Here is a 19,847-nt window from a genome sequence, read left to right on the forward strand (position 1 = left end):
CTAACACCCATACAATCATCAACAACCAGGCAGTTGTAATAAAGATGGCTGATATAAAGAGCTTTCATTCATCCATAGTCACTCAGCCAGGTGTATGTGCATGCACAAATATGTAAACAAGCAGAAAAGTACACAGACATACATCATGCACGTATGTTTTAATTTATTTTTTCGTCTCTTGAATGTTCGTTTGGGAATGAGGACACATGGATGGAAGCGGCAGCGGACAAGTCTCACCACTCAGACCAGTCTCCATCAAAAACCTATTCAAACAACAGGCATCAACAATGTTAGTTATTCTATGACACGTCTGCTTAAACAACTTCCAACACAATACCAACAACACCCTGAAGATGGCAACTATCGTAGACGGACCTTACGTGCACAGAGACATGCACGCGCGTGACTAGTCCTTTCTCTCAAAGAGAGGCACGATGTTTTGGAGACAACCTGCCGAGAGAGTTGGTATATGGATGCACTTGCCATATATAGACCATATGACTAGGGACCCAGGGCCGGCCACTTCAGGCGGCATCCTGTAACAAGCGGAAGTGGGCACTACACAGGACGAGTCACACCAGTGTTGCTGCGCGTTCTGCCAGTTTGTTCAGGACCTTTCAGCCTTCATGCTCCCATCTCTTGCCAGTCTCCACTGCTCACCAGCCTGTCACCATGGTAAGATGTTTAGACAGACTGGTCTGGGACAACGACAGCAGCGGTGACAGCCAAGATGGTGGTTACGGTGATGATGGTGATGCTCCATTGCGTGGTAAGCAACTTTGTTTGTAACTAAAGAATAAGTTTGGTGGATGTGTTTGTGCTTGTGTCAGCGCTAGTGCTGTTCAACGGTCGAGAAAACAGACTGTGAAGGACTGAATGAGGAAGTATGATGTGCTGTGATACACTTTCATTTTACATCCTATTAACTGTATAAAGCTTCATTTTATCTGTTGAGAACTTAGAAAATCGTTTTTCAAGAAGGTGTTAAAAAAATATATTTAACTGTACAGCTTGTGTTTGTGTGTGTGTGTGTGTGTGTACATGTTTTCTGGAGATGTTCATGTTTCATAGGAGTAAAAGTCACCAATGCTGGCCTTCTATGATAAGTACAGATGTACATATGAATATCAAACGGCGCCATGAATAGTCCTTGGTGCATCTGATAGAACGAGAGAAGAACACAAAGAAGAAAGAAAGGAAAGATGGAAGGAAGAGTTTGTTGACTGTTGAATAATGATTGCATCTATAGTCGCCAGTCATCATTTGACCTACATCTCCATGCCTTTTCAAGCAACTCAGCCAAACATACAGTGTGATTGTGTGTGTTTGTTGCTCTTTAGTTTTGATTGTAACTACAGTACAGACTCGCCATCCTGATGTTTGAACGGTTATCATCTAAAGTTATTTCTCCCTAAAAGTCGCCAACTTGTCTATCGCCCTCACCAAGTCTGAATGTTTTCCTGTCTGTACATTCTACCCACATTTTGTCGCCATGGTGACAGTGTCTACCTTACTGGGTGATCCATAGAGAGTTGGCTTGAAGACAATGGACAAGTATTGTCGGCTACTTCCTAGTACGACATCCGAAAGTCTTTATAGGTCTTCCTCTGTCTTTCTCTTCCATATTTCTCTTTCTCTCTCTCTCTCTCTCACGCACACACACTTTCGCCCATCGACAATAAAAGCGTTCACTAGTTTACACTCATGTAAGCGTTCGGTATTTTTAGACAGTTTGGAACACAAACCGTTACCATTGCACAATTAATAAATTATGCAAATCTTTTATCAAAACATTTACAGGAAATCTGTGTTACTTAAATATCGTGTTCTCCCAACGGAAACTGTTTAATGCTCTTTGTTCACAGTCGCTCGACTTGAACACGTGACACACCACTAGTGCGTGATGAGACATGAAAAAGCGTTATGATTGTAATCCTCCCAGCGGAAGAGCTTTTATCAGCCAATGAGGATGTGAGTGAAACTATCGTCAACAAACATCCTGGTTGCCGGTCTGTTATCTTCCTTTTACGAGGCGTTGGTGAACGTTGGGTAGAGTAGAGTCTAGTCATCACCATCACAGAGGGCGCGTGGAGTTTGGTGTCGTGACATGCGCACTGAGGCTAAAACTACAGGAAGCGCGCTGTCTGATTGAAAAGCGTGAAGAGGCCTTCGTCTCTCACATCCTTACATAATCAGACAGCGAGGACAACTCTAGATGTGAGAGGGTTATTTGCCCCTGGTGTTATGGCCGCGCTTTTCCTCTTCCTGCCGCGTGTCCGATGGATGTGATGAAGGTTGTGAGGGCGATGGTGGTGTTCATGTCAGTGATGGCGGGGACCGCTTTATTAAAATACTCTTGTCTGTTGTACCAGGCAGAGTAGTAACCAGGGTCCCCCATGTCTCCCCGTCCTGTTATTCCCTGGAGTACTTATAGAGTCTGCAGCTCTGACTCTACTGCATGTGAAGCTGTTTCTAGGTCTTTCTCTCTTTATATTTTCTTCTGTAGTGTACAAACTGTTGGTATGGGTTTCCTGTCGGTTTTCATGACTGAAAACTTTCAAATACTCTTCTTTATCCGATGCTTTTATCACCTATTATTGATTAAATTTATTATACTCAAATTTTATAGAAAAATTACTTCTGATGGAGAGAAAGCGACCTCATTTCCTAACTGACTGGGGATTGGCGGTCACAGTACTACAAAATTCTCTCAGTTATCAAAATATTACAACATTCTTTATCTTACTCTTAAAATCTATTCAAGTCATTCAAAGAAGTTAGTCAGAGTTTTATTTGTTCTTATTATTAATTACTATAATATGCTTAATCACTGAGTAAAGAGTCACGACACTGTTTCAATTTGGTAGTTATTGTATGGTTTACTCGGTTTTGTCATATTAGATTAATCTTTTATTTATTGACTAAAGTTCATTTATCACATTTTTTTATATTGATACTTTTAACTAAAATAGCATCGTTGAAATCGAAGCTAGTGGTATTATTATATTCTCGCTGTTAACAATGATAAATAAGACAATATTGTTATAACCGGAGATAATGGTATTAGAATATTGTTTATAGATAAGATAACTATAAAAATATAATACAAGTATATCAATATTATTGCAGTAGAGGATAATGACCTTATATCATTCTCGTTGTGTAATATAAATAAAACAGTTGTAGTCAAATGTAATAACAATATTCGGTGACAAATTGCTTATTTTTCCACATCCTTTTTTTATTTTCTTTCGTAGCTTTTAAGCGATATTTTAGTTGTTAAGCGTGAAATGTTCTTCAAAAACCTTCTGTGAAACACCACTTATTTTTTAAGTGTTTTTTTTAACAAGCAGGAAAATCAAGTATTATGCAACATCGACACACCATGTTCTTCAACAGTAGTAAAACTTATGCGAAAAAGAATATTTAAAAATAAATAAACAATCAACAATGTTATACCTAGGGGTTTCTCTTGTCGTTAAATTACTGTAAATAATGTTCCCTCCCACGATAATACCCACTTGACTAGAGACATCCACAATGAACCTCCAGCTCACAGTGGTGGCCAGGGGAGGTCATTCCACTGCACACTACTTGATAACGGCGCTGTGACGTCACGGCCACCCCCTATCAAGGTGATCGACACTTGTGACTTGCAATCTGGCAGACGACAGCTAAGTGTTGTGGGAACCCTGTCTGCCTCAAGAGCAGCGTGGATGCGAGCACTGGGGCTGACTCAGGTTAACTCAAGTGTGGAATTTCCGAAACTCGCGATATTTTTACCTTGCGGCCAAGCGCTCTCTCTCTCTGCCGGGGTACTAGTCCCCCTCCCTGCCCCTCCCTCTCCCCCTCCCACTATTAAGTTGCTGACTATTTAAAGACCCTCGTGCCGAGCTTAGCGGACGTTCACACGCTGTTATTTGAGCGTTTATATTTAGATGTTTGTGTTCACTCATTCACCCTTCCTCTGTTTCACAAATATTCACCTTTTTCCCTTCTTTTTCTTTCAGATATGTAAATGTCTCTGCTTTTTATATGGTGGATGTTCTGTGCATCTATTTTAGTGTTCTTTTATGGTATCAGTACCAACTTTTCTTTTCGTAAATCTTAATATCTACAAGGGAGTTTATTGTGTGGACGTCGACGTCAATAACCTTAATATTACTTTTAACAACATGAGAGTTGTGAGGTGACATTATAAAAGATGACATTTTTAAAAACATGACACATTGGTCTAAAATTTTTTAATGTTCATCTTTTCAGGTCGTTCATTCCGCATCTAGCTTTCCTACTGGTGCGTTCAGATCGCCAAAAAACGATAATCAAGAGGTTTTTAACTTTCCTGACATCACTTCCGGTGTATCCTCCGGCTCAACTCTTGTCGAAGATCGCGAAAAGGAATCCATTTTTTCGGCTGATCAACCTCTGACCCCAGCGGGCTCTGCCTCTAATCAGGCCGAAGAAGGCTCCTCCCCCGACAGACAGACCGGTCAAGACGTCAGTCTGACGGACACCACGAACATTAACTCTGTCCTATCTTCCGGAGTTCAGGAACTGACGTCAGAGATTTTGGACGCTACTCGCCTGAGTGAGGGGGGACAACTGAGTAATGCTCCGAACACTACGACGAAAAAATATGATGGACCCGATGGTGTGAGTGGTTCTGCGTCGTCTGTTGGGAGAGATGAGCTTCCGGTGTTCACCGCTGAGCCAATACTTCAGCTTGACGACGAGAGGAAGACTGACTCTGTAGAGATTGTGACTGATTCTTCTCTTGATGACGACGAAAATGTCAATGAAAATGAGTTTCCGACTGGGGTGTCAGACCGAGATGAAGCCTTGCTGTCCACGCCGGAAGACATGTTCACACAAACTAGTGAAGATGTGGTATCCTTGCTGAACACTGTCAACGATGACTCTGATCTTTTTACTCTACCCCAAACGTCGATGGCGCCTGCAGAGACACCAGAGAGTGACATGAAGCTCGATTCACAAGATTCGTTGTCCTCAAGTGTAGAGCCCTTCGCTACTTCCAACGATGTGATGTCATGGAGCGCCACTGTCAAGCGATCAACGATGAAATCCGAACTGCCACTGTCAAGTGGAAAGGAAGCTTTGTACACCAAATCTGACAGTTTTTCTTTTTCAGCCAATCCCATGCAAGGATCTCAACGCACGAGGCGCGAGTCCTTGTCCACAGGGTCTGCTCAGTCAAAGACTGAAGATCCGAACATTACAGGGGAAACCGAGTGGACGAAGGAAGCAGCCATCTTGTACACTGCACTAGATACTTCTGCAGACCCCACCAAGAATCCTCCAGCTCCAGAAGACATCGATGGAACGAAAGAATCTCCTGTCCAGGCTTCCAAGGAGCTGACGATTGGCCCTGATGGTGTGTCACGGGATCCAGGGAACGATGATAGCCAACCGTCGGGAGCTGTGCGCGGCAGTCCGGACTCCACAGAAGCACCAGACACTGCTACAGCCATTTTGCTTCTCGGTCGGTCGAGCGAGGAAAGTTCTGCTGGTGCGAGCGAGGGAGTTCAGACGGTATCAGAAGCAAACGGCAGCACCAAACAAGAGAAGACAGCACTCGGTGATGTCACGGCAGCAGTCAGGTCATCGGAGACAGCGGCTGACAGTTCGTCACGTGATGTGTCCTCGGTCCAAAAGGTCAGCGATGTTCACTCCACGGGAGAACAGTACGGGACGGAAGTGACCAAGTCGGACGAACATTCCAGAACCAGCGACGCCCTGACAAGTCAGTCCGATGTACCGGACTTTGCTACTACCAGAAGTGACAAGAAAGGCCAGGGCAAGGGCTCCAGTAAAAGAAGTCCGAATACCAGGGTTACACCTGTCCGGACAACGAAAGTGCGACGCGAGACACAAGGGGAGAGCACTCTAGATAACACGCAGACGACGAAGTCTGCATCAGAAGCTGAGCTGATGACGACATCTGAGCACCTGACAGATGATACCTCAATGGTTCTTACAACGACTGAGATGTCGACAACAACCACGGCGACAACGACAACGACACGACGACCTTTGGTTCTGGGCGACAAGTGCAGTGAACCTTCAGACTGCCAGAAATACATTAACAGCAGCACCTGTGCTTCTGGTGTATGTGTCTGTGCTAGGGGCTACTTCAAAAAAGACAGCAGTTGTTATGCAGGTAAGTTATAGGTTCACTCTCATAAAATCATTCCGTTTAGAAATTAGATATTTTTGATACCCTTTTTGTAGATCTTTCAGTGTAGGTTCAACTGTCTTAAAGACCAACCCGAATGGTTCGTGCTTTTTTCAGGCATCGTAAGATATAGGCGTTAGTTTTATATCTGTAAATTTCAGCCTCCTAAACCCATCCATTAATTATCAGCTACGATTTGCACCTGCGATCAACGAGCGCTGATAAGTGTAATACGTCACGGTGGTGCACCATTCACAAGCTGGTCAGCAAACACCAAAGAGAGAGAGAGAATGAGTGACAGTTGGGATTCTTCGCATGTTGACAGTTTGCATTTTGTCGTGGTTCCGAAAAACTGCTTCTGTTGCACGAGAACTGCAAGTGCGAATCAAGTACTTTACTAAGACATAATTGATTAAAGGACCGGTTTTGAAAGCTGAAATTTATAGGTTAGGTTTATATTGACTTTATCTACCGATATCTGCAAAAGACGCAAACCATTAGGTTAGTCTTTAACAGCCCTTTAACCAGTTATTATGGAGGAGGTAGTTGTGTATTAGTATAGTTTATTTCTAGAAAAAGTGGCTGATAAACTAAGCCGATGAAAGCGTTCCGAGTAATTCTGTGCTGGTGATTTTCTAAATATTTTTAAGTGGATGTTAGGTAATGCTAATAAAGAGTGAAAGCTAAACATTTTTTAAGTAAAGTAATCATCTAGTAGCAAAAATGATAAACGGTTATCTCGTAGATGTGAAATTACTAGTGATATTTTTATTATTCATTCAGGGAATTCTGTTTCTCACCGTACGATTTACGAAATCGGTTGTTACCAGATGTTTTGTAACCTGTTTATCAAGCATGGTTACATTGATGTGCTTGTGTCAAGTGTCTGGTCATTACAATGTAATGCTGGGTGTTACAGAGCCTCGCAATCTCACAGTGACACAGAGAAATGACTATATGGACATATTCTGGGAGGGAGACAATATAGAGTATACAGTCTACATCAACATCTCCAACAAGTACAACACAACTTCCAAGATGTTTAAGTCACTGGAACACAAGTAGACTTCTCTTCCATCCACCCGGGAAGTGTGATTAAAGCCGTGGTCACGGTCTCAGGTTCAAACAGTTCCACTGTCACGGCCAGTGAGACTAATTGGTAAGTGTTGACCATCTCACCAACAATCTCAACAGGTGCTTCACTTTGTTTCGTATCTCTATAAACAAAAGTCCACTGAAATCAGAATATTAAAGTTAATCGCCATTTACAAAATAACGATGAAAGAAAAAATAACGACATTTCTAAAGCGCGGTTTCCTTATCTTTGAAAAAAACATCTTAATGAATTAAACGTATTCAAAACATTTTACTTCTTCATTATTTTTAATAAAGCGGATGTAATAAATTATTGATCATGAAATACGAAGAAACTAATTCTCGCTCACTCACTCGCTCTTTCATTCAATCGCTTACTCGCTTACTCTCTCACTCACATACCTAATACTGTTTATTTTGGGGCGAAGAAATTTGTGGTGGCTTTGGGTGCACATTTTGTGCTGTTGTCACCTTTCATGTTCATGTACACAGTATATCTCACAGTCTTAAACAAAGTTTATAAAAGTCAGAATCTCGGGAGACTACGATGTCTATTACGGGATGGGCTCGATCTCCTTGTGTTCTTACAAAATCTGGTCAGTCAAATTGCACCGTGTAATGCTTATTTGCATTCGTTTGTATATCTTTTCATGCTTTAATATTTGCTCTGCTTCTTTTCTAGCACCTAGCTCACCTGAACGCCTCAACATTACCTTTGTAAACGACACGTGCATGGAAGCTGAGTGGTCACCTGGAGCAGGTGTGACAGAACAGTACCGAGTCGATGTTATCCACCTGGGTAAAACACCACCACATGTAACAACACAGACTACCTGGAGTTACTGTGGTCTGTCTCCTGGAGAACTGTTCAACGTCTCTGTCTACGCCATGAGTAACTCAGTCCTGAGTCGTGTCCCCATCCGTCTTGGATTACACGAGTGAGTCACTTGTAATTTGGTAATAACTTACCAAATAGATATAGTTATAAGTAATACATCACGTGAATTTAAGATCACAAAGCTCGTGATTTACATGTAATTGCTATTACATTTAGTCACTTTTAACCCAGTCATTAAATCATCCAGAACTTAAGTATTTTATGTAAACACTATTCTATTTATTGTGTCAAAAATCTAAGTCATCGCCCGTCTAACCCCTGACTTGTTACAATTACACACATTTTTACGACAATAATTTCTCAAATGTATGCTTGAAGTCTATATGGTAATTAAGTATAATATTTGCTTACTAAATAAATTTTCGGGCATTAATAGATATACTTTATTAGGCAGGTAATATTTCAAACACTATTACTATTATGCTTTTTAAATTTTGTGAGTGCTCATTTTTTGGTAAATTTAATTTAATACATTTAATTTTATTTAAAACCTTTTAATAATAAATTACAGCAAACCTTAGACTCAAATGAAATATTACTGATTATGAAAAGCGAGGGTTTAAATGAAGACAGGATTTTGAGTATGCCTACTGCAACATATCTGAAGTATCTAACTAACTTTAATAAGCAATCTTTGAGTAAACCCTCGCTCTATAGACAAAGTGGGAGGAACAAGACCGTGATGTATTTATATATATGTCTGCGTACGCCTGTTACTATAGACAGAGTTAAAACATAACTTTTCAGTGTTGTTGTCATGTTACAGATCCCTCCAAACCAAAAAACGGAAGATTACATATCACCAATTTGAAATCCTCAGTGCGCTTGCATGTTTCGTGGAGTCCTGGTTCCACCAAAGACAAAGAATTTATTGTCACAGTTGAAAATAGAACCGACATTAATCTAGTTGTGTCCTCGATATTATGGGCTATTGTTCACATTTCGTATGAATCAAGGTATACCATCAATATACAAGCTGTGAACCATGGAAAAAAGAGTTCCCCCTTACAGCTGACGGGATGCACAGGTAAATATTGTCTGTAACTGGGTTACCCTCCTTTGTTGCCCGCCTGTTCGCTAACCACTGCAAAGTTACAAAACTGTTTTTTACGATATAATTGTAAGCAAGGGATACATTTACTTCCCGAAATTGTTTGGACATATTGAAAATGTCAGTATTAAAGCCGTTATTTTGCGCTTTCTTTTTCGTGACACAATAGTTAGCATCTGTGACCAATACAGTGATTGACTGCCCTGGGTTCAGATCTCAGCTCCGACACGTTGAATTTTTTTCCTCTGAATGTAGCGTCTGTTTACAGGGCTTGCTGCTTGTCCATGCAATAAACATTAGTTGCTAACTCGGCGCAAAACGCGATTTTTTTCTCTACTTCAAAATACCAACTTACTAGGTAAAGCTAAGTGCAACATGCTTTTTCCATTGGGTAGATTTCGTTTTTAGTTCTCGCCGACAGAGATAAATATGCCAATAAAATATCGACACTAAAGACATCAGAACTGTCGATGGATAAGTTTCAGTTGTCATGGCTACAGCCATTGGGAGTTTGGCACCATTTATTAAGTAGGCGTGTCTGTAGACAAACGGGTCTTATCTTAAGTATGGAAAGGAAGTATTTATTCAAATGTGGAGATATTATCTTGCAATAAGCTTTACCCACTCGTTATAAAACGTTCAACTAAATCAATAATATTTGCTCTTCGGGTAGTATTTATATTTACATTGCCTTTCGCATTTATTTGTGCAAAGTAAAGATGTGTGTTGATTGCATAATTAGTTAGTCTTGAGAATTATTTAGTTAAAAAACACCTCTTAATGTTTTTATTTAACAGGAAATATGAGTTAAAGATCATCAGTTTGAAAAACAATATAAATAGGTTTAATGTATTTTTGAGACTAAAACGTTCTCTCTTCCAAGTACTCACATGAGACATTGTTTAACATTTCAGAACCAGGTAGAGTAGAGGAATTAACCGTTAAGTCTTCGGGTTATAACTGGATTGAACTTGAGTGGAGCCCACCTGCTGGAGACGTCGACAGTTTTGAGTATGAGGTCACAGTTCGCAAACCCGGGTCACGTGATCTTGTTGATGTGACTGATACCATTCCATACACGGTGGGCAACCTTACTCCTGGAACAAACTACTACCTGACAGTGAGGGTGAAGTTCTGCAATTTAACGAGTGACTATACAACTGTCAGTGAAGCCACAAGTCTGGAGGGTAGGTAGTAGAGGTAGAAGTAACACGTCCATATGTAGATATCTGTTTTCGAGCCCTAAATTATTAATTTTTTGGCACAGATTGACAGATAATGAAGACTTACGAAAAGAAAATAATGCCATAAAGATGACAGCAAAACTTAGGTTATATATACTATGGGAAGCCATGCTGATGAAACCCCAAGCAGAGAATAAGTCTTTTAACACTTTACGTGCATCCCAGTTTAGACAAGCGCAATATATATTGATTGACTAATAGAAAAGACAAAAAGCTAATGTAACCAATAAAGCAGTAAATCAATGAGAAGTAAACTGCTATCGGATGTCAGAGGTCAGTACACAAAATAAGCATCTCGATGTGTTTCAGGACTCAGTAAATTTGAGGTACATGCCTTGCTGGACTCACCAGTTCTAAACATTACCTGGGAGCATCCTCTGCGAGACAAGGGCGGCCTCGCCTTCCTGTTAACAGTTTCAGAAAACAATGAAACCGTTATTTACAACCAGAATATTACTCAGTCACCCTTCAGTGTCTCAGTTAATTCATTTGGTAAGTCGAAATCGTCTGTTTGATTTGATAGCTAATGTTCAAATTCATTTCTTTTGTTGTTTATTCTTCTTTCTTTTCGAGGTATCACTTGTTCTTGTAATGGTTTTCAATTCTTGCTAATTCTCTATATAGATGTAAACAGGAATGGTATACAAACTTGCTGTGCAAGATCAGCTTTTAATAATTATTGAATTTAATCATTACAAGTCTTATCTGTAATGTAGTTTTTTGCATGTCATCTCCTCTGCAGGAAAATGCTTCTTGTGACACTCCTAGTAACCGGCACATCGAAGCATACCTGTATCCCAATGGATTTCAACGCCCGAAAAAGGTATCCACTAAAGTTTGTCTTTCTTCTTCCGTAGGTATTTCTCCTGTTCAACATCAACACTCTGTCAAACCTCCAGTTGAATTGACTACATGAGTACATCTTTGACATTGAATACAATCATATAATTTACCTAAACATCCGGGAACAAAGACAAAAAAAGATCCAATCTTTCCATTCTTTCTCAATCTCTGTTTTTTCCTTTTGTTACAATACCAGACACTGCAACAGACTAGTTTAATGTGGAATAACTGAAACGATTAGCTAGACAAACTTATTCTTTGTTTCTTCAGCTCCTGGGCAGGTCGTTGACCTCTCATACAGGCGACTAACACAGGATCGAACTTCTCTTAATATTTCATGGTCCAGACCGGATGTGACGAATGGAATCATCACAGAATATCTTCTGTCCGTCACTGGCACGCGAGGCGGGAATTATTTACAGACTTTGACTTGCCAGGGACATGACTGTAAACTACACTGTGGTAATAAACCTGTGAGTAGTGCTTCGACACTTTAAATAAACATACAATCCATGTTTAGACTCGTACATTTAGTTCATCCTTTAACAATACAATGAAGCGTAAAAGCGTAAAAAAAGGAAAATTAATAAATATGGAACTGTACATAAATAGTCTACTTTAAACAGTGAGTTGTAGTTGTTGTACAAATTATTTGTTCTCTCAGCGGACGAGAAAGGCGACTGTCCAGGGCGGCTCTACTTCCTACTTCAGTGGAGACGAGAAACATTTCTCAGTTCTCGTGACGAATCTCTCTCTGTACGAGAATTACGACATCCGGGTTACTGCTTCTACTTCACAGTTTACAGGCCCAGCTGCTCAGTTAAGAACTGACGATCAGTGTAGGTATCTGAAAACTGTTATCACTCCTATCACATTATTGTCATTGTTGTTGTTGTTGCTGCTATTTTAATTGTCATCGTCTTTGTTGTCTTGATAAAATTCATGTACCAACATTTAATGACATTTTTGTACTCAAAGAATGGAAAGAAGACCTGCTGTATAGAAGACAGGAGTAATGTTTACATGTTTACATGTTGTTCCAGTATTGGATGCAGTAGAAAACTTCTCAGGTGGGCACACAACACCTCGTGTCTTGCACTGGACTGGGGCTACCCGACAAACGGTAACAGCTCTGGATGTACTCCAGTTTGTGTTGAGATACAGAAAGAACTCTGACACGAGACTGGAAACGACTGAACCAGGTTCTACAAGAAATACAAGTGAAACGAGTCTCTTCCTGTGTGGACTGGACTACTTCACCAACTACACCCTGTCCATCGCCGCGGTCAACAAAGAGGGCGAAGGGCGAGTCCAGGAGAAATATTTTCAAACGGCAGAATTTGGTGAGAACAGCAGAGACATTGCAATTCGTTAGGTTGACAAAATAAACTACAGGGGTTTATTGTAGAGTATAAAACTCGTGTTCCCTCTCTCCTGTATGTCTTTGTTTCATTCTTAGTCTTACATCTTTATTTCGTCTTCTCTTTGCTATTAACCTCTCCACCAGACTTGATGCTATTGCGCTCTACTTAAATAGTTTATGTACATGAGAAATAAAAAAGAAAACTGTTCACTGTAGTCACTCTTTTCTTTGACTCATTTTGTCAAGCACTGAAGTGTCTGGATATCAGAATATTTTGATGACGATTTCTTCCAATCAAAAATCATTTCCTTTTGATCAGTTTTTTAAAACTAAGCAAACCTTATATTTGTCTCCATTACAGTACCAGATGCTGTTACTGATCTCACTGTTCACCCGGAAGTGGACATCAACAAGCCGAGGACACTCAGCATCACGTGGAAGGAGCCTGTAAACAAACACGGGATTATCCGCGCCTACTACGTCATCATCAGCACTTCAACGGTAAAACTAATTTCCTGATCAATTTCTTTCAATAATCTTCCTTTTCAGTCTTTCTGACATAAATGTAAAGTGTGTGTGCTTATAAAAATAATACTGTCCATGCTCTACCTGCCACGTAGCCAATTAAACATGAATAATAAATAAATGTTCTTTGACTTCAGGGCATCGTGAGAGAAATAAAGGTGTTGCCTGAGCATCAACCGTATCACTTGCAGCATCATCTCTGGACTGAAAACTTTACAATCCAGGTAATTCTCACAAGTAATGGCAGTAATTTATTGTCAAACACGTGGACTGATCTTTAAAAATGTTTTCGATGAACGCTGAGCTGAACCAAATCTCTATATTAACTGTCAGTCTTGAAAAAAATCTTCTGTCGATTTTAACTGCGGAAAATGTACAACATACGATTTGTAAAATTTAAATCTGGGTCTCAACAATTTTTGTAATTTCACATCTTTGAGTGATGGCAGTTTGAATGATCCACATTTAGCTTGCCCCCAAGCGGGGAATGCGGTCAACAAATAATAATAAGTATTTATCATTGACCACAAGAGTTGAGTGTAAAGTAGGTCTTTGATGTTCTTCCATCTGAAGAACTTCACTCCATGCTGTCTGTTACTCGCAGGTCTTCGCGGAGACTAAGGCCGGCAATGGATCTCGAGCGACTTCATCGACACAGATACCAGCAGGAGGTCTGTGGATGTCTTGTCCACATTTATTTCCTAACTACTGTCTTAGATAGAAACATCATGGTTACTGTACATGATTGCATGTTCTTAGTTTGATTGCATTTTGATGAAGTTTACATAACTTTCTAAGCGAAAGAAAAAAACTATTCTGTTTTCGTTGCCGTACACAACACTTATTGCAGCGACACCGACAACCACCTGAACTTTCTGAACTATGATGTTGAATAATATTGGTATTCTTTTAGCATCCATTGACATATATTGAAAACCTGTAAGATGTGATGTTCTGAATGATTTTATATATATGTAAAATGTGTATTCTCGCTGTTATTAAGCAATGACAAGTCTAACACAGATTGTATATGTACCTTTTCCTTTAGTACTCCCACCAACACAAGAGGAGATAAAAGTGGAAAAGTCCATGAAGGAACATCCGGCCACGTCAGCTGTCGCTGAGCTTCCTGCGAGTCTTCTTTGTAACGACTCCTATGGGTCACCAAACTATACTGGTCTCATAGTCTCTACATCCTTGGAACAGCTGTCTGCAGGTACTTCATTCTTCTTGCGTAAAAACACGCCGTAGGAAAATGACAAAAACGTGAAAGAAATATTGTGAATAAAGAAACAGTTTTATCACATCCCATTCCCCTCACACACCTATCCCCGTCATTATTTTCCCTCAAAATATCTCAAATCCCATCGCCACACTACAGTTCACTCTCCCGTCACCTGACTGCACCACCGCTATTCTTCTCAGGTCAGGCTGCGTGCATTAATTAGTTTTACCATGGCGGTCACTGTGAATATTTGTAAAGATTAAATTGCCCACAACTGATTCGTCCTATCTACAATCAGTATTTCATCTAAGCTTATTTAAACGATTGACAAGTACTAATGGTGTTGGTGAATGTTATGAACTGTCATCCTGACATCATTACACCTTAGATTTCCTTACAAAGTGGCGAGAAATGTTATTCTGCTTTGTTTTTTTTTTTCGTTTATCAGAAGACCGACTGGAGCTGTGCCGAAAGTCTACAAGAGCTGGACAGAAGACAAATCTCTTTATTACGTGCCAGTGAAGCTGGACCACCACTGTAAAGAATCACCAGGTGAGATTGATGACAAGACTAACGATTTACCTGCTTATCCGATGATGTCACAGCCCTATACACTGTGTATGGACCTTTATTAATGTCTTACACACAGCTCGTAACATGAGATATAATTTTACAGGTCAGTCCTTCAAAGTCCTTCTTGGAGGAGACGGAAATTGTGTAAAAGGTGGAGAATTCTGCAATGGCTTCCTGACCGCGGACACCGAGTACCGGTTGCAGGCCGTCATGTGTACATCAGCAGGGTGCACGTACTCGCCAGTGTCCTCCCCTTACCGCACGACAAGATGCCAGGTGAGAGATGCAGGTGAGGGTTTACTGCTCGATAGTAACTCTTTGTAAACCTGTAAATAATAAGGAAATTAAAACAGACATACACGGACGCATGGACAAAACATTAAATGCCATTTGAGATGAAAGATAAGTAGTCACCCAGCTCGCACAATTCTTTTGAAAATCTGTAATCCACTCTACAAATACTCCGTACCACACACAGGTACAGTCATACACTGGATGTACTAAATACAGGCTTTATGTTTGCTGCTTATTGTGTTTTACTGTTCTGTCTCGGTTCTTTATTTGTTTATTTCAAGATGTCGTGTACTCAGAGTGAAGTTAAAGATGTATTTTCATAACCTCCCTGTGCTTTGTTTTTTGCAGAGGAAGGGAGCAGTGCAGCTGCTGTAGCTGCAGGTGTTGTCGTTGTCTTGCTGCTGGCTGTGGTTGGCGCGGCAGCTGGCTTCTTCTTCTTTAGGAGACACCGCAGGTACTAAAGCACAAATCTCGTGTATATCCTTTCTTCATAATCCGCTGGAAAGCGAATACAAATTATTATGAGTGCTCTTAGCAACAAACACTGTAATGAAGAAAGCATGTTGTGTTATAAGATAGCAGTGGAAACAGAAAATAATATTCTTAAGTCTAAACTGTCCGATCATGAAAATTTGTCAGATTTTTGTAATCCACTATCTTTCTCTGTGGGCTTTCAGGGAGAAGGAGAGAGAAAGAAATGATGACGAGGCTCAGAGATGTCGGATGGAAGACATCAGCCGCAACAGGTGAGTGTGATAATGAAATACTACATTATAATATTGTGATACCATGACAACCAAATTCTGTGGACGCAGGTCGGAGGAAGCCATGAGCATTTTGCTGCTGAAGGAAAAAAAAACAATAATAAACTCTAATGCCAAAACACTTTGAGACAATTTAGAAGTCATTACTGAACTTGTATAATAAAAGAAATTCTAATATTTTAATTAAATTTGTTTCTTGTAGTGTTTATTGTTAATTTTTTGCTTTACTAAATTATAGGTTTGCAATGTATTGATGTTGATACATAAACATCTCTTGGTGCAATGAAGCAAAATAAATGATTTTCTTGTTTTTCTTAGCTCTGTTCTAAAGACATAATTATCGTCTGACCCTTTATTCTCCAAAGTTGTTACTGTTTAATCTGCTCGTCGTCTTTCAGACCAGTTAAACTGGACGAGTTTGCAGAGCATGTTGATCACCTTCACAGGGATTCGAACCTAGCATTTTCTGAAGAATACAAGGTTTGACATAGAGGCCTCACCTACATCGCTTTACTTTAAATAAACGGAGGTTTCCGATGACTGCTAGAATTATTTAGACTTTACTAAACGAAAATTATTAAAAAATGAAATATTTATCTAAATATTATTTAAATAAAACCATGCACTGTTATTTTTAATTTAATTGTATTGCTGTATGACGGCTGTATAGGACGCTTAAAACTAAAGTTTGTTTATAACAAATTCTTCCTTTTTAATACCATTTATCATGTCTATGGAATTTATTGCTACTATGTATTTTAAACTTCAGTTCTTTCTTTCCAGACGATCAAAGAACTATCTCGAGAATACCCCACAAACGCAGCTGAGCTCCCGGCCTGCAAACTCAAGAACCGCTACACCAATATTTTACCCTGTAGGTACACATTACACCTTTGTCGTCCAATATTCTTCTTTGGAATTGTAAATCCTTCATTTGATTTCCCAGTACGAGGATGGAAGGATGCACAAATATTGTGTAATGGGAGGCAATCTATGTAGGAATGTTAGTCCTACATTGAGTCTGTCACAGGTTACATCGTGGCAAGTTATTTTAGCCCTGTAAAATGACAGCACATACAACTAGAAATTACAGGTGTGAGATGGTTTCTTGGAATTGATTTAAACATCTTTACTTATGCGCCAATGAAACATTTTAAATTATTTTTTAAATATCTGCACTGATAATTCATCTTAACTAACATTTGAAGATCAAATTCTGCCACACAAATGCCTTTAAAACTTGCTTACTGTCTGATTTTTGCAGGGGACCACACGAGAGTGAAGCTGATTCCAACAGACGATGAAGAAGGGTCTGATTACATTAATGCTAATTACCTCCCGGTGAGAACTGTTTGCTGCTTGAAACCATTAAAAAAAATACTGTACTCCTACATTCTGCATAGTATTTATTTCAAATTTGTTATGTAAATAAATGCATGTTTCAGGGTTACACTCATCGGCGAGAATTCATCGCGGCCCAGGGGCCGCTACCCGCTACTATTGACGATTTCTGGAGAATGGTTTGGGAGAACCGTGTGTGCATCATTGTCATGCTCACCCAGTGTGTGGAGAAAGGAAAGGTTGGTTTAGACACTTTGATTTTAATATTTATATATAATATTATGGTAAGTAGGACCCTTATACCTTCTGCAACTGTTAGTCCTTCTGTGAGTGACTGAGTCTCACAAGTAAGACAATATAGTAATGTAGTTTACAAGTTTTATTACCTGGGTACAGACTTACTCATTATCGCTTACCCTGTAGGCTTATGATACTTGATACTAGAATTTTAATGGCTACTTGTCTAATGTTTCGCATGACAACTGCCATAGATGACATTTTTAACTTGACAATATGGCGATGACAATGATGATAGTGTCAACCACTGTTATTGCTACAACTACCTCTACCCCTTTCCTGCAGGTCAAGTGCGAGAAATACTGGCCGGAGGAGAACGAAGCTGTGTTTCACGGGGACCTGGTGGTTCAGGTCCGATCTCAGTCCGTCCTCCCTGATTACATCATCAGAGTTATCGACGTTAAAATGGTAGGTGCTCTCCCTTGTTAGCGAGACAAGGTTAATTTTCCCTCCATGAAATTTTAATTCCCAATCTGAAGTTCGTGTTGCTGTTGTTTTGTTTAATTCTGTTCTTTAAGCAGCTACATTTCTTTCGTTTCTATTCATTTATTTTTAAAACTAGATAGTCAGACCGGAGAATCAAATTTTTTTATTTAATTTTCTCTCTATTTTTTCACTAGATTATTTTTAAAACGAGGGAAGTCAAACCCGGATTACTGTTTATTTATTTTTGTCAAATAGGGCAATCAGACCGAATGATCAAACATTTCCACTTCATGCGGTGGCCGGATCACGGGTGTCCGGAGAAGACGTCGATGTTGCTCAACTTTGTGTCGGCTGTCCGGGCTCACACCCCGCACTCAGGGTCGGGGCCAATTTTGGTCCACTGCAGGTCAGTCGCTGGTCCATTTCGTCCGCTTCTGGTCATTCTGTCATTCTGTATTGGCCTGATGACCCTCTGTCATGACACTCACTCCTACCAAGCAACAATACCTTCCCTACCTTCTACTCACCCTCTTGTTACATAGTCCTCCATGCCTTTTATGGTATTGTCTGTCTCCTCAACGTTTTCTTCCTGGCGATCTCCCTGTCTCTTTAACTACCTTCCCTCTCATTTGCCCAAAAGCTACTTCTGGTGTGACGTAACTTCCGTTTGTTAGTCCGTCCTCTTCCAATGTCTCCCTTTGCATTCCCTCCCTTTCCTGTCATATCCCTGTCTGGCTGCTTAACTTTTCTGAAGTATTTCTGAGTCTGTGCAACATCATCTATCCTATGGTGTCTCCTTCCTCTGTTACGTCACCTGTCCATTGTCTCAGCGCTGGAGTGGGTCGCACGGGCACGTTCATCGCGCTGGACCAGCTGCTGCAGCAGATCCGGCAGGAGGACGAGGTGGACATCTTCGGACTGGTGCTGGGTAATGCGTGACTGCCGGACACAGATGGTGCAGACAGAGGTGTGTACGTCACTTAGCAAACAGTTTAATTACAAAATAATTACAAAGACAAAACACAACAGCGAATGCATAGGCGTCAATAGACCGTTACACCAATCACAGGTACAACAAGACCTCAGACACTCTTTACCTGTGTTTTGTTTCTTTATTTTCTCACCTTGCATTACGTGGTTTGTATTTATTGCCTTCACTCTCTGTCAATAATTGTTTTGTGTTTTTACCGAGTGTCAGGTTCACACAAAACTGAAAGTTTTTGTTTGGTTTTGTTTCGGCAGAACCAGTACATCTACATCCACGACTGCCTGGTGGACGCTCTTGTCAAGGATTCTGATGACGAGGAGTCGGGAGCTGATAATGATGACCGTGAGTACTTGCTGTCATTGTCCATTGTGGGTTTTGATATCACTGGCTGTAGGAGGACAGGGCTTAAGTATAGACAGCTAATAGACAGTGGCTAGTGGGTGATGGTAGATCATATGAACCGATATGAGGCCTGGGGCTATGATTCACTTTTGTCTTCATTTACCTTTGTGTGTGTGTGAGAGAGAGAGTGAGAGAGAGTGTGTCCTTTTGTGTTCAGTGTGCGTCTCTAAATGTTTGAATTCGTGTATATATATATCGGGTCCATAGCCTCTTACAGGTGTGTTCTAAGATAAAATCTGTCACCAGCATTATATTCGGTCCCTCATATCTTACTAGAAACAGAAACGAGCTTTTAACTCGACAAGTTTTAACTCAAAGTGCGTTT

The 19,847-nt window shown here is 40.3% G+C and overlaps 2 protein-coding genes and 2 long non-coding RNA genes across 7 annotated transcripts in view; all 4 read left to right on the top strand.

Moving 5' to 3' along the window:
* The window catches only part of LOC112566270 (receptor-type tyrosine-protein phosphatase delta-like), a 42,043-nt gene that overhangs the window by 19,943 nt on the left and 2,253 nt on the right, over positions 1 to 19,847 (top strand). For 3 of the 4 annotated variants that reach the window (XM_025242325.1, XM_025242327.1, XM_025242326.1), the window contains 10 exons: positions 15,653 to 15,758; positions 15,982 to 16,050; positions 16,467 to 16,548; positions 16,852 to 16,942; positions 17,333 to 17,409; positions 17,514 to 17,648; positions 17,992 to 18,114; positions 18,388 to 18,538; positions 18,963 to 19,099; positions 19,375 to 19,462. In XM_025242325.1, coding sequence (XP_025098110.1) covers positions 15,653 to 15,758; positions 15,982 to 16,050; positions 16,467 to 16,548; positions 16,852 to 16,942; positions 17,333 to 17,409; positions 17,514 to 17,648; positions 17,992 to 18,114; positions 18,388 to 18,405 — 701 coding nt within the window. In that variant the 3' untranslated portion in view covers positions 18,406 to 18,538; positions 18,963 to 19,099; positions 19,375 to 19,462. Of the gene's footprint in view, positions 1 to 15,113; positions 15,287 to 15,652; positions 15,759 to 15,981; positions 16,051 to 16,466; positions 16,549 to 16,851; positions 16,943 to 17,332; positions 17,410 to 17,513; positions 17,649 to 17,991; positions 18,115 to 18,387; positions 18,539 to 18,962; positions 19,100 to 19,374; positions 19,463 to 19,847 lie in introns of those variants that run through there. The other variant, XM_025242331.1, reaches the window with a different exon arrangement.
* LOC112566274 (mucin-17-like) lies at positions 615 to 7,346 on the top strand. The gene is made up of 3 exons (XM_025242337.1): positions 615 to 769; positions 4,264 to 6,178; positions 7,113 to 7,346. The coding sequence occupies exons 1-3, from the start codon at positions 731 to 733 to the stop codon at positions 7,256 to 7,258; spliced, it is 2,100 nt and encodes a 699-aa protein (XP_025098122.1). The 5' UTR covers positions 615 to 730; the 3' UTR covers positions 7,259 to 7,346.
* LOC112566277 lies at positions 7,976 to 10,419 on the top strand. The gene is made up of 3 exons (XR_003099546.1): positions 7,976 to 8,226; positions 8,953 to 9,213; positions 10,152 to 10,419. It is a non-coding gene; the product is annotated as an uncharacterized LOC112566277 (long non-coding RNA).
* LOC112566276 lies at positions 10,795 to 11,736 on the top strand. Its single transcript, XR_003099545.1, has 3 exons — positions 10,795 to 10,973; positions 11,224 to 11,304; positions 11,595 to 11,736. It is a non-coding gene; the product is annotated as an uncharacterized LOC112566276 (long non-coding RNA).

Source organism: Pomacea canaliculata, linkage group LG6 (assembly GCF_003073045.1).
Source record: "Pomacea canaliculata isolate SZHN2017 linkage group LG6, ASM307304v1, whole genome shotgun sequence".
Lineage (NCBI taxonomy): Eukaryota > Metazoa > Mollusca > Gastropoda > Architaenioglossa > Ampullariidae > Pomacea > Pomacea canaliculata.

Coding starts and splice junctions, on each gene's coding strand:
- LOC112566274 (XM_025242337.1), top strand. CDS start 731: ATGGTGGTTACGGTGATGATGGTGATGCTCCATTGCGTG. Junction 770..4,263: donor TGGTGATGCTCCATTGCGTG/GTAAGCAACTTT, acceptor TCATCTTTTCAG/GTCGTTCATTCCGCATCTAG. Junction 6,179..7,112: donor AGACAGCAGTTGTTATGCAG/GTAAGTTATAGG, acceptor TGGGTGTTACAG/AGCCTCGCAATCTCACAGTG.